The 14141-nt window shown below is 43.2% G+C and overlaps 2 protein-coding genes across 4 annotated transcripts in view; one reads left to right on the plus strand and one right to left on the minus strand.

Moving 5' to 3' along the window:
• Window positions 1-3603, minus strand: part of PUS10 (pseudouridine synthase 10) — a 69624-nt gene extending 66021 nt beyond the window's left edge. The window contains exon 1 of one of the 2 annotated variants that reach the window (XM_045012011.1): window positions 3386-3598. The gene's annotated coding sequence lies outside the window, so the exon portion shown is untranslated. Of the gene's footprint in view, window positions 1-3385 lie in introns of both variants that reach the window. The other variant, XM_045012013.1, reaches the window with a different exon arrangement.
• A 102-nt stretch (window positions 3604-3705) lies between these two features.
• Window positions 3706-11926, plus strand: PEX13 (peroxisomal biogenesis factor 13). Of its 2 annotated transcripts, XM_045012016.1 has the most exons (5): window positions 3706-3921; window positions 4529-5226; window positions 5921-6046; window positions 6749-6818; window positions 10112-10284. In XM_045012016.1, exons 1-5 carry the CDS (start codon window positions 3848-3850, stop codon window positions 10131-10133), a joined length of 990 nt encoding a protein of 329 aa, XP_044867951.1. In that variant the 5' UTR covers window positions 3706-3847; the 3' UTR covers window positions 10134-10284. The 2 variants fall into 2 exon arrangements, with proteins under 2 accessions (XP_044867951.1, XP_044867950.1); XM_045012015.1 differs by lacking the exon at window positions 6749-6818 and having other exon boundaries at window positions 10097-11926.
• The last annotated feature ends 2215 nt before the right edge of the window (window positions 11927-14141 follow it).

Here is a 14141-nt window from a genome sequence, read left to right on the forward strand (position 1 = left end):
TTGACCAATCTAATCTATTAACCAATCAAGATGCTTTTACTATGTTATTAACCAAATAAGTTATCAATTTGCACTACATTATTAACTTATTTGCTGTGAGAATACTGTTTAAATATGAATAGTACTACAGCAAATGAAACAATGAATTCCCATTACTGTAGCTCTTTTGGGTAATGTTGATCGCTAATTTGGCTCCTGAATCACTGAGACCTGAGTATCACTGACTTAAACAAATACTTTGCCTCAGTTTTTAATAAAGAAAACAAGGAGCTTAGGGGTAGTGGCAGGGTGGTTAATGAAAATGAGGATATAGAAGTCAAAACTATCACAACCAAGGTGGAAGTCAAACAAAAACAGCTTAATTGGACCAAATCAGGGGCCCAGATAATCTCCATTCAAGAATATTAAAGGAACTGACATATGAAATTACAAGATCAATGGCAAGGATTGTTAATGAGTCTGTAAACTTGAATGTCATACCCTACGACTGGAGAATTGCTAATATAGTAACTATTTTTAAGAAAGAAAAAAAAGTGATCCAGGAAACTACAGGCCCATTAGTTTGACCTCAGTTATACGTAAGGTTTGGAACTAATTTTAATAGAGAAAGTAGTAAAAGTAAAGAGTAATCGGGGTAAAATACAACATGGCTTTGCAAAAGGTAGATCATGCCAGTCCAACCTGATATCTTTCTTTGAGGAGATAACTGATTTTTTAGACAAATGCAGTGCAGTAGATCTAATCTACCTGGATTTCAGTAAGGCATTTGAAACTGTTCCACATGGGAAATTATTAGTTAAATTAGAGAAGATGGGGATTAATATGAGAATTGAAAGTTAATAAAGAACTGGATAAAGAGACAACAATGGGTGATACTGAAAGGTGAACTATCAGGCTGAAGGGAGGTTACTAGTGGAGTCCCTCAGAGATCGGTCTTGGGACCAATCTTATTTAAAATTTTCATTAATGACTTGAGACAAAAAGTGGGAACGTACTAATAAAATTTGTAGATGACACATAGTTGTGAGGTATTGCCAATATGGAAGAGGACTGGAATATCATACAAGAAGATTTAGACAACTTTGAAAACTGGAGCAATAAAAATGGGATGAAATTAAAAAATGCAAAGTGTAAGATCATGCATTTAGGGACTATCAACAAGAATTTTTGCTATAAGTTTGGGGACATATCAGTTGGAAGTGACAGACCAGGGGAGACCTGGGGGTATTGGTTAATCACAGAATGACTGTGAGCCGCCAGTATTACGCAGCCATGAAAAAGGCTAATGCAATCCTAGATGCATCAGGTGAGGTATTTCCACTAGAGATAAGGAAGTGCTATTACAATTCTACAAGGCACTGGTGAGCCCTCATCTAGAATACTGTGTGCAATTCTGGTCTCCCATGTTTAAGAAACATGAATTCAAACTGGAACAAGTGCGGAGAAGGGCTAATAGGACAATCAGAAGAATGTAAAACCTACCTTATGAGAGAAGACTCAAGAAGCTTAGCTTGTTTAGCCTAATGAGACCAAGGCTGAGGGGAGATATGATTGCTCTCTATAAATACATCAGAGGGGTAATTCCTCTCCCTCCCCGGTATTTATTTAAGTTAAGGGCCAATCCTGGGCACTAAAACAAATGGATCCTAACTGGCCATCAACACGTGTAGGTTTCAAATTAGATGGAGGTTTCTAACCAGCAGAGGAGTGAAGTTCTGGAACAGCCTTCCAGGGGAAACAGTGGGGGTGAAACACTTAACTGGCTTCAAGACTGAGATTGGTAAATTTATGGAGAGGACGGTATGATAAGACTGCCTAGACTGGCAGGTGGCCCATCTGTAACTGCTATCAGCAAATATCCCCAATGGCTGCAGATGGGACACTAGATAGAGAGGGCTCTAAGGGCTTGTCTATACTTAAGTCGATGTAAGCGAAATCCCTAAGGGGTGTGAAAAAACCACACCCTAAGCCACATAACTTACATCGACTTAAAGCAGCGTCTACATCAGGGGTCAGCAAACTTTCAGAAGTGATGTGCCAAGTCTTCATTTATTCACTCTAATTTAAGGTTTTGCGTGCTAGTCATACATTTTAACGTTTTTAGAAGATCTCTTTCTATAAGTCTACAATATATAAGTAAACTATTGTTGTATGTAAAGTAAATAAGATTTTTAAAATGTTTAAGAAGCTTCATTTAAAATTAAATTAAAATGCAGAGCCCCCCAGAACAGTGGCCAGGACCCGGGCAGCATGAGTGCCACTGAAAATCAGCTCGCGGGCCATAGGCTGCCTACCGTTGGTCTACACCATGCTACACCAACAGGGGAGTTGGATAGGGTAGGAGTCCCGGGGGTGCCGTCAGGGGGCAAAAAACAGGTGGGGTCTGATGGGGGGGGAGGCGGGCCACACCACTCCTGGCTGTTTGGGGAGGAAACCTAATGTGACCCTCAGGCCAAAAAGTTTGCCCACTACAGTCTAACTAATTGCCATATTTGGAGTCAGGAAGGAATTTTCCCTCCGCTCAGATTAGCAGAGACCCTGGGGGGTTTTCACCTTTCTCTGCAGCATGGGGCCTGGGTCACTTACAGGTTTAAACTAGACTAAAATAGTGGATTTTCTGTAACTTGAAGTCTTTAAATCATGATTTGGGGACATCAGTAACTCAGACAGAGGTTAAGGATCTATTACAGGAGTGGGTGGGTGAGGCTCTGTAGCCTGCAATGTGCAAGAAATCAAACTAGAGGATCCTGGCCAAACCGACATGCCTGCTCAGGCCCACTGCCAGGGAGTGGCGCCCTCTGGCGGCTTCGCTTTCCTCCCCTACCAGAAAGTATTATTCTGTATGGAAACAAAATAATCTGCGATGGGCAGGGGGAGGGGACATGAATTCTGCACATGCACAGTGGAGCAGAATTCGCCCAGGAGTATCCCTTCTGACAGCAACCCCCCCTCCCCCATTCAGCTGCATATGGGGACATCTGAATGCATGTTTGAGGGAACACTACAAGTTATTTCATGCGAAGATCATACATGAAGGGGCAACCCTAACACAATTAAACATTCCGTGCGTATGCAGGTAAATGGGGCGGGGGGCTGACCACACGTATAAGTGTATCTATACAGGGAATTAACCCTACCCCGCCCCGTGCAAGACGAGAACGCACAACGAGAAGGCAGAGGAAACCGTGCGCATCCCGCGGGCGGGCGCGGCAGGACGTGCCTACGGGCAGGGCTGCAGAAGCGCAGCGCCCCGCGCTAGCGGGAGCAGGCTCCGCGCGTCCCCGTTCAGCACCGCGCATGCGGGGCAGCCCCTGCCACGGGCTGAGGGGGCTGCACACCCGCCCTTGGCGGGGGACCCTACGCCGGGCCCAGGGGCGCCTCCTACCTCCTCCCTTCTGCGCCCGGCGCGAGGAGCGGGAGCCTCGCTTGATGCCGGGGGAAGCATTAACTCTCGGCCCCCTAGAGCGCAGCGTGGCGCGCGCTCCCGTCCCCCCGGAAACAGGCGTCCCAGCAGGAAGGTTCCGGGCCCGCCGCCGCCATTGCTCAGCCCGGGATCCGAGGAGGCAGCGGTCGCTTCTTCCGCCTGCCGGTGACAATCCTGCCGGCGACCCTCAGCTCCCGTCCGGGGGAGGGAAGGTCTCCGGACCGCGGAGGCAGCAAACCCGCCGAGCTGGGGGAGACCTGAGCAGCGGCAGCTAGAGACGTCGATCCGCACGCGCGGCCTGGCCCGGAGTCGCCGCCGCACCCTCCGGCGGATGAACGGCTCGGCGCTCCGCCCGTCAGGCCTGGCAAGGCTGCGATCAGGTGGGGAGGCTCGGCCGGGCGCAGCGGAGCCGGAACGGAGGAGATGGCGTCTCAGCCGCCGCCTCCCAAGCCCTGGGAGAACCGGCGCCTCGCGGGAACCGCGGCCCCGGCCTTCCAGTGAGTGCGCCCCTCCCCCCGCCCTTTCCCGGGCTACACCCTGAGAGCCTCCCCCCCCCCGGACCCTGCCCCGCCCTTATGCGGGGGGGGGGGAGAGGGGCTCCCTCCCAGGGACCCTGCCCCGCCCCGCCCCTCCTTCCACGGGGGGACAAACCTCTCCCCCCCTCTCCCGGACCCTGACCCGCCCCCTATGCGGGGGGGGAGAGGCTCCCTCCCAGGGACCCTGCCCCGTCCCCCCGTGGGGGTTGAGAGACACCCCCCAGGGACTCTGCCCCGTTCCTCCTTCCACGGGGTGGGGGGACAGACCTCCCCACCCCAGAGACCCTGCTCCGTTCCTCCATGGGGGTTGAGAGACATCCCTCCGTCCCCAGGACCCAGCCCTGTCCTTCCTCCCATGGGGGGGAGAGACTCTTTCCTCCCACCCCGGGGGGGGGGGTTATGAGACTTCTTGCCACAGCCCCCTTCTCCCCCTCCGTAGGAGGAGAGAGACTCCGTCACATGCACTTTGCTCCCCTGCCTGCCCACCTCCCCAGTTTGTGAAGTTTTTGGGATAATGTTAATATAAAACGATTATGGGTACTGATCTTGAACCTCTGAATTTATTTAGGTCTGCTGATTTGGGTGCCAGCCAGCTGACCAGGCCTGGACAACCCACACTCACAAGAGTACCTCCGCCTATTTTGCCACGACCATCACAGCAGGCAGGGAACAGTAGCCTGAGCAATTTCAGACCTGCATACAGCAGTTCCTTTTCTCCAGGCTATGGCACATACGGAAACTCCTTTTATGGAAACTACAGCCCTTACAGTTATGGATATGGTGGTTTGGGCTATAACCGGTTTCGTACAGATGATCTACCTCCCAGCAGATTTGTTCAGCAGGCTGAAGAGAGCAGCAGAGGTGCATTTCAGTCCATTGAAAGTATTGTGCATGCATTTGCCTCAGTCAGTATGATGATGGATGCTACCTTTTCAGCTGTTTATAACAGTTTCAGGGCTGTATTGGATGTAGCCAATCACTTCTCACGACTCAAAATACATTTCACAAAGGTGTTTTCAGCTTTTGCATTAGTCAGAACTATAAGATACTTCTACAAACGGATGCAGCAGCTGCTGGGTCTGCGGAAGAGCTCTCAGAATGAGGATTTGTGGGCTGAAAGTGAAGGAACTGTGGCTCGCATTGGCCCAGAGGACCGGGCAGCTAACTCAGCAAAATCCTGGCCCATTTTCTTGTTCTTTGCTGTTGTTCTTGGGGGTCCTTACCTCATCTGGAAGCTGCTCTCCACGTACAGTGATGAAGAAACAGGTAAAAGAGATCAGCAAATTGAGGAGAGCGTAGGTTAGAAAATAAACTATTCATGTTCTTGCCACAAAGAAATTAGTAAATCATACCCTAAAAATGCTGAATTCAACAGGGAGATGGAGATTAAGGTATTAGAATAGCCTATTCTTTGATGCCATGTTAATTGATCTCTATCAAAAAGGTTCTACTTCTAGGGAAGGTAAGATTTTAGGGCTGAGTTCTGCAGCTGCTTCATATGTATACAATTGCAGAATCAGGTTTCTTATGTGAAAGAAACTCTTCTTTGGCAGCAAGATTCAACTAGGTATTACAATATAGCACTTTACTAATAACATGTTCTTTAGTGAACTTGGGGGAAAAACTTGGGCGCTTGCTTGCTTTATTCAGTCAATCCATCTATCTGGTGACTTGGAATAGAAAATTCTGCAAACCAGGACACTTATATGCAGAGGCCTAAATGTGGATTCAGAAGCCTAACTTGAAAAGCACCTGAAAATGTTGGTAATTGTATAGTGCCATATGTGTATGGCCCTGTAATAAATGTTTGTATAATGCTTTTAAGATTTAAAGTGTTACCTAAATGTTTGTGACCCATTATATTTAGTATTTGCATACTTGTGGAAAAATTCCATTTCTGTTATGAAGTACTTTAAAGATCCAGATGATTATGCTGCTTTTTAACTCTTCTGTGAAATAGTGTCTAGTAACTGGGCAAACGGAGATGATGATCATGTAATTGGAAGAGCAGAATATGACTTCACTGCTGTTTCAGAAGAAGAAATTTCTTTTCATGCTGGTGACATGCTAAAATTAGCACCTAAAGGTAAGATTATGATTTATTGTGGATTTATTTTCTAATTTCCAATGGCTTTTTAATGCTTGTGAATGGAGTCATATTGACAGCCTTTGAGATCAAAAGAGACATATTTTAGTTGGCCCAACTCAACAGGCCAGTATTGGGCATGTTGCTTCTCTAGAGCATCCACACAATCTTTTTGAGTGGGTTTTGCTTAATTTCCCTAAAATGTTGGCCAGTACAGTAACTCATTTTGAGACATGCCCAGAGATCACTTACACAGTGCATCTTCACCAACAACTGTACTCCTCATATTTCCTCATGGGCCATGCAACAGTGCTGTGACAAAAGTTAGATCTGTGCAGCGCTTTCATTTTCAGAACACTTCAAACATTAATTCTCATGGCATCCTTTGGAGACAGGTAAATTGTTTGCATTTCTTTCTTACAAAGTCAGTTTCTCTGAGCTGACTCCCACCAGACTTCAGTGAAATCTACACACGTGCATCTGAGGGCAGAATGTGGCCATTGTAATAATCACTGAGGAAACTGTGCTATTCAAAAGAGGATAGTTGTCTCATACATACAGCACGTTGAATCCTGTAGATAAATGCACATATTCCAATCTTTTGAGTACGTGTAGGCCAAAAAAAGAGATACATGGAAATATACTAACAGTAATTTCTTAGGACATTTTGTATTTATACTTTGTGTAATCAATTGCATGTAGTTCTTTACAGTGAAGGGTGTGATCTTCAAAAAGACTTTCAAAGTCCTTTTTCCTCTGCAGAAAATATCTTGTATCCTTTGGAAAAGGGGTGTACCTTTTTTAGCCTCTAACTGGACTGCTATACAGGAATTGACAAATCCTGTTGTATCTTTTTTTTTTTATGGCTGTCAAATGATTTTTTTAAATTGTGATTAATGGTAAGATTTTTTTAACTGTGATTTATCATGCTATTTTAAAAAATGATCATGATTAATCATGAGATTTAATTGCACTGTTAATAATAGAATACCATTTATTAAAATATTTTGGATGTTTTCTACATTTTCAAATATATTGATTTCAGTTACAACAGAATCCAAATGAACAGTGCTCACTTTATATTACCGTTCATACTCATTCACAAGCCAAATTTTTTTAGTAAAAAAGAGAAGCACCAGAGAAGGGGGTCAGTTTATGAACGGGTATAGAGCCCCTTTGCCCTAACAAAGGGGGCAAGGAGAGGCACCACAGCCAGCAGAGCCAGAAGGGAAGAGGCAGGGCCAGAGTCTCTTCATTTCTGACCATGCTGCTCTCCCCCCAGCCTCCGAAGCAGCTGCAGCTCCAGGTCTGGCAGGCTGCGGCTGCGCCGCCCAGCCCGCCAGAGCAGCTCCTGCCAGGCCAGAGACATCCTCACCTTGCCCACCCCAGCTAAGGTGGGAAGCGATGGGATGGGGAGAGTGTGGGGCTCCAGGCTAGAGGTGGGGTAATGTGGGGGGGTGGTCACAGGCGTTACTCCCCTGAACCCCAGCTTCTTCCCCTTTCCCCCAAAAAAGTTGCTGTCCCGGCCCATCAGGGTAAGCCAGTGGTGGGCTGGGACACTTTGTTTACTTAGGTTTACCTCCGTGCCTGCATACGCTCGAAGTAAACAAACCGTCTCGGCCCGCCAGCGGCTTATCCTGATGGCCCAGGAGCCAAAGTTTGCCGACCCTTCAATTATAGGGTCAGCTTATGAATGGGTTATAAAAAAATTCCATTTTTACTTATCTGTCTTGGGGGGTCGGCTTATAAACGAACCGGCTTATGATCGAGTATATATGGCATTTTTTATCATAAATATTTGCACTGTAAAAAGATAAATATAAGAAATAGCATTTTTCAGGTCACCTCATATAAGAACGGAAATGTAATCTCTTCATTGTGAAAGTGCAACTTACAAATGTAGAATTTTTTTTCATAACTACACTCAAAAATAAAACAATATAAAACTTTAGCGCCTACAAGTCCACTCAGTCCTACTTATACAGCCAGTTACTAAGACAAACAAATTTATTTACATTTACAGGAGATAATGCCTGCTTCTTATTTACAGTGTCACCTGAAAGTGGGAACAGGCGTTTGCATGGCAGTATTGGTAGCCAGCATTGCAAGGTATTTACATGCCAGATATGCTAAACATTTGTATGCGCCTTCATGCTTCGATCACCATTCCAGAGGACGTGCTTCCATGCTGATGACTGGTTTTGCTCGATAATGATCCAAAGCAGTGCAGACTGACACACATTCATTTTCATCATCTGAGTCAGATTCCACCAACAGAAGGTTCATTTTCTTTTGTGGTGGTTCAGGTTCTGTAGTTTCTGCATTGGAGTTTTGCTCATTTAAGACTTTTGACAGCATGTTACACACCTCCCTCTCAGATTTTGGAAGGCACTTAAACCTTGGTTCGTGTGCTGTAGCTACCTTTAGAAATCTCACATTGGTATCTTCTTTGCGTTTAGTGAAACCTGCAGTGAAAGTGTTCTTAAATCGAACAAAATGTGCTGGGTCATCATCCGAGACTGCTATCGCATTAAATATATGGCAGAATGCAGATAAACCACAGAGCAGGAGACATACAATTCTTCCCCAAGGAGTTCAGTCAAACTTTAATTAATATATTATTATTTTAACGAGCATTGTCAGCATGGAAGCATGTCCTCTGGAATGGTGGCCGAAGTACGAAGAGGCATACGAATGTTTAGTATATCTGGACATAAATACCTAGCAATGCCAGCTACTATAGTGCCATGCGAATGCCTGTCCTCATTTTAAGGTGACATTGTAAATAAGTGGGCAACATTATCTCCCATAAATGTAAACAATCTTGTTTGTCTTAGCAATTGGCTAAACAAGAAGTAGGACTGAGTGGATTTGTAGGCTCTAAAGTTTTACAGTTTTGTTTTTGAGTTCAGTTATGTAACAACAAAAAAAACTACATTTGTAAATTGCACTTTCATATTAAAGAGAGTGCATTACAGTACTTGTATGAGGTGAATTGAAAAGTACTATTTTTTTTTCTTTTTTACGGTGCAAATATTTGTAATAAAAAATAATATAAAGTGAGCACTAACTAATGCAATTTGTATTCTGTTGTAATTGAAATCAATATATTTGAAAATATATCCAAAAACATCCAAAAATATTTATTATAAATTTTCAGTTGGCATTCTATTATTAACAGTGAAATTAAAATTGCAATTAATCATGATTTAGTTTTTAATCAAGTTAATTTGTTTTTAGTTAATCGCTTGAGTTATCTGCGATTGACAGTCGTACTTTTTTTTTAATATATTTTAATTAGGGCCCTACCAAATTCACGGCCATGAAAAATGCGTCACGGACCGTGAAATCTGGTCTTTTGTGTGCTTTTACCCTATACTATACAGATTTCAGGGGGGAGATCAGTGTTTGCAAATTGAGGGTCCTGACCCAAAAGGGAGTTGTAGGGTGTTGCTGCAAGGTTATTTTAGGGACGGTTGCAGTATTGCCACCCTTACTTCTGTGCTGACTTCACAGCTGGGCAGCCAGAGAGAAGTGGCTGTTGGCTGGGCGCCCAGTTCTGAAGGCAGCACCCCGCCAGCAGCATTGCAGAAGTAAGGGTAGTTCCTCAATCCCTGCTTCCAATAACCTTGCGACACCCCCCCCCCCCACACACCTCCTTTTTGGGTCAGGACCCCTACAATTATAACACTGACATTTCAGATTCAAATAGCTGAAATCATGAAATTTACAATTTTTAAAATCATATGACTGTGAAATTGACCACAATGGACCGTGAATTTGGTAGGGCCCTAATTTTAACACACAAACTTCTATATTTGATTTTCTATAAATATTAGCACTTTAAACACCACATGAACAGTTATCTGGCTTGTCATGTGACTGACTAGTTGTTGACTTAATAGCAAGTATTCTCCATGTTTCTGCTGAGCTTTGAATTAGATGGCTGTATAATGTCTGGTGAGATCTCAAACTCTATGAAAGTGTTTTAAGATACAACTGTTATGCATTTTGAATTGCTTTGTAACTACAGCTTAGTTTTCTTATCAGAAAAACAACCCAAAGTACGTGGTTGGCTTTTGGCTAGTCGTGATGGTCAAACAACAGGACTTGTGCCAGCTAATTACATCAAAATATTGGGTAAAAGAAGAGGTCGGAAAACAGCGGAGCTGGAAATTATTACAGAGCAGCAGCCGGCTTTTACCAACACAACACCTGTTAGAGGAGCCACTGATGCGGATACTTTAGAGGAGCAAGAAGCTGCATTTGAGTCTGTTTTTGTTGAAATGAATAAGGTTCCCGTTACCTCTGACTCCACTGTGATAGGTGGAGATAAACAGGATCTCTGATGCACCCGGATAAAATTTAGTGATTGAACTATACTTATCAATAATTCTTTTGATATTCTTAAAATTGTAGAAGTACACTGTTAGGACTGTGTCAGGTATCTCGCTGCTGGTGACGGGTGAACAGATAACGCCATAATTTACCCAAACTTTAATAGCATGCCTGGGTCACTTAAAGTTGTACATTTGTGGCCCTGCCCAGCAAACTATTGGCAATTGTGAGATCTCAGGCTGGGGGGAGTTCTGTAGAGGCAACTGGGTAAGCCAATGTGTTGCATCTCTAGCTGCACATTTTGGTCATTTGAAGGAATAGTGCTGATGAATTCTAGAGGTAGCAGTGTCCAGTCCGCCTTACTGGAGAAAGAATTGGCTTGATATGAGGCCTTTGAGACGGGGTGTTGAAAAAGAAAATAAGCATTTCTAGCAGAGGCCTCCAAAAATTGTATATTGAAGAGCCCTTAAAATACTTTATTTTTTTGGTTGCTTTTTGGTAAAATTAGTGCTTCCACTACCACAAAGAAAAATTAAAGACTTCAGTCCTTTGTTATAAAAAGGTGACTATCTTAAGAAACAGGATTAGCACTGTGAAGGAAGGTACATTCAACTGGAATTGTAAGCAGATAAATGCTATTACCAGTATTTATTTGTCCTTTATTCTACTGTTGTTTTCAAGAAAGTATAAGCGTTTTGGTTTTTTTTCCCCACCATTCTGGGAGCTTTTCCTCATCAGAGTCCTGAGGACCACAAGTTTTGTTCTGATTTAAAATGCACATGCATTAGGCCCTATATATCTTCCAGCCAAGCACTATTAAGGATGCTCATTTTTATCCACATCTCTCTAGGGCCTAGTGAGCTAAGTTAGCACAGCCACACTTCCAGCCAGGTATATAATAGCTTATCAATTTCTAGTAATTATGTATTTTAACAGCTACATCCAAACTTCCCTTGTTTCAATGCAATTTCTTTTTGAACTTTTGTGAGAAAATTCAGCCTGATTTTAACACAACAAGAATGCATCACAGAGTGGATAGGAAACATCTGTGTTGCCATTAAATAGATGCGGTTTTCTGTTGATAATCCCACAAAATAGGAAACAAGAAAAAAAGCTGCCCATTTCATTGTCTCATCGTGGAGATGGATGAGTTAACTGCTAACTTGATTATTCCTGCTGCACTTCAGGCATTAAATCGGGTATTTCCCCATAAAATCTGAGGTACATTGAGAACCATAATTGCATAAAGACTATTAATGCTATCCATTTTGCCTTCAAATCTGTTTACTTTTGTGAGCTCTGTACTGAAGTCATACTTTTCTGGGAAGCAAAGTTAAGTAAAGATTCCTCTATCGGGACTCACTCGCATTAATATTAGATTTGATTAACACAGAATCATTTTCAGTTCAGGCTGTAGTTCTTATGGAATGCTCTAATATACTGTGTTGAACCCTTCAATGTTAGAACAGATCATACCGTTCTAATGTACTACAGCAAAGGAAAAATACTGATGGCTGTGTATTAATAAATCATTTCAATTAAGTAGCCTGTTTCTTAAAAACAAAAACCCACAGCAGCACCCAAGTGAGTTAAACTTGCATACTTAAACTAGCTGTTCCTGGGGGAATTCTGTGCCAAAAAGTTAAAAATTGTGTGTAGAATATTGCAATAACCCAATATAATCACGCCGGTTTCAATTATTTTGGTAATTTATTTCAAAAGACCTCTCAGCAAGTATGTTAGTAACAATACAGACAACAGAAAAGATTAAGGAATTTTTTTTTGACAAATAGATTCCTTACTAGGCATATTAATACAGAACTTTCAGTAATAATTCATTTAACCTACAGAAATGTATTTCCCGCCCTCCCTCAGAAGCAGTGCAAAGATTTGGGAGGAATCAGGAGTAATGGAGGAGCTGAGGGAGGGGAAAGTAACTGCTGGGAAGGAGCCTGGATGTGAACTTGGAGGGTTGTTGGGTGTGGGTGGGAAAAGTATGGAATGGGGGTTTTCTGGTCAGGGAGGAATTGTTAGGAAGCCTCCCCCATGCAGATGCTGGCTAACCCCTAGCTTCACTCATTCAGTCATGCACATCTGCCCCAGTCCCCATGTGCCCCTGCATCCCCACTCCCATTCAGTCCCTGCGCCAGTCTGTGACTCCCCCAACAGCCCCATATGCACCACGCTGCCTGGCCCCCATATCCTGTGCCTCCTGAGCTGGTCCCACAGAGAGGACACTGTGAGGAATGCAGCTTCTTCTCTTCCCTATCCACAGCTGGGGCTGCTCGCACCGAGAAGCGGATGCTCTCTGTCCTAGTGCACAGTGGCTCCAGGTAGGCATAAGGTGTAACTGCAGAACTTTTCAGCAGAATGTATTTTCAGCTGAGAAAAAAAAAAAAAAAGTCTGCATGGCACATGAATTCTCTGTGTGTTGGAATAAGTAGCATAATAGATTTTGGTAGTTTTAATTCATGTTTCTATAGAGATCTTCAACATCAATTTCGATTGCAAGCTTCATTAATATGTTTATATTTTAAGTGCACTTGCTAGCTGTTAGTACGTAGGCAACTTGTGGTGAACAGAATTGCTAAGATCTAGACAAAACAGTTACAACAAGCTATTGCTAACCTCAGGTTGGGTAGTAGTCTAAGAGTAGCGATCGATCCAGCGGTAAATCTAGACGCGATAAATCAATCCCCAAGCTCTCTCCCGTCAACTCCTGTACTCCAGCTTGGCAAGAGGCACAGGCAGAGTCAACTCACTGTAGTGAAGACACTGTGGTAAGTAGATCTAAGTACCTCAACTTCAGCTATGTTATTCACCTAGCTGAAGTTGCGTAACTTAGATCAATTCCCCTCCCACCCCCACCCCAGTGTAGACCAGGCCTAAGTGGCTGGTATGCTGGAGCCCTGGATTTTAGAATAACCTCTGGACTCTTGCTGTGTACAATGGCAAGGTTAGGAGTACAGGAGATAGGGCCTTGGCTCCTGGGAGACAGTGTAGTGAAGCATTTTTTGCTACTGCTTGCTCAGTAAGATTATATGTAGCTGCTATGGGAGAGGGAAAGGAAAAAACAGCCCACATTGAAGGGGTGAATTAAAAACCCAGAGCCAGTACACATTTCTGAGAAATTTTTCTCAACATGCCAATGCACCAGATGAGGGATTAACTAAAATTTGGATGGGACTCCCTCTGCTGCAGAAACAGAACGGAAACTGAGGACGAGAATGTACATTAAGATTGTTAGAAAACTTTACATCAAATGTTCATTTTCTGCCCACATTCTTTGTTCCTGATGGGTTTAATTATTTTACTATTGGAGCATCAATCCTTCTTATATCAATAAAGAATTTTAACTGGAGCAGAAGTCTTTTAAAAGAATAAAGCTTTTTTAAAAACGTCAGTTAAATCAGGGTTCTACTTTCCTAATCAAGACTAGATTGGAAAACTCTTTCAACTGAATGTTAATTAGAATCTTTAAATCTCATTAATTCTTAATAAAGACATAGTTAAATTTCATATCTGGGTTTTTCTGATCATGTTCTTTAAAAGTATTCTCTTGGTAGAAAAGGGGTAGCTTATAAATAATTGGACATTGACTAACCTGTCTTACTGTGTAGTAGCTTGACTTAGTCTATCAAATCACTGTAAATGTTATAACTGTGCATAGAATTCTGACCCTTTCAATCATGTTTACTCACTTTCATGGAAAAAGAGGGCTGAGAAAATGGTGTAGTACGTTGTATTTTATTTTAAA

This window comes from Mauremys mutica, chromosome 3 (assembly GCF_020497125.1).
Source record: "Mauremys mutica isolate MM-2020 ecotype Southern chromosome 3, ASM2049712v1, whole genome shotgun sequence".
NCBI lineage: Eukaryota > Metazoa > Chordata > Testudines > Geoemydidae > Mauremys > Mauremys mutica.

Excerpts from the sequence above, each read along its gene's own strand:
- PEX13 (XM_045012015.1), top strand. The coding sequence starts at position 3,848 with ATGGCGTCTCAGCCGCCGCCTCCCAAGCCCTGGGAGAACCGGCGCCTC. Across the intron at positions 3,922-4,528 it reads ACCGCGGCCCCGGCCTTCCA|GTCTGCTGATTTGGGTGCCA; the intron begins GTGAGTGCGCCC and ends GAATTTATTTAG. Across the intron at positions 5,227-5,920 it reads GTACAGTGATGAAGAAACAG|TGTCTAGTAACTGGGCAAAC; the intron begins GTAAAAGAGATC and ends TCTGTGAAATAG.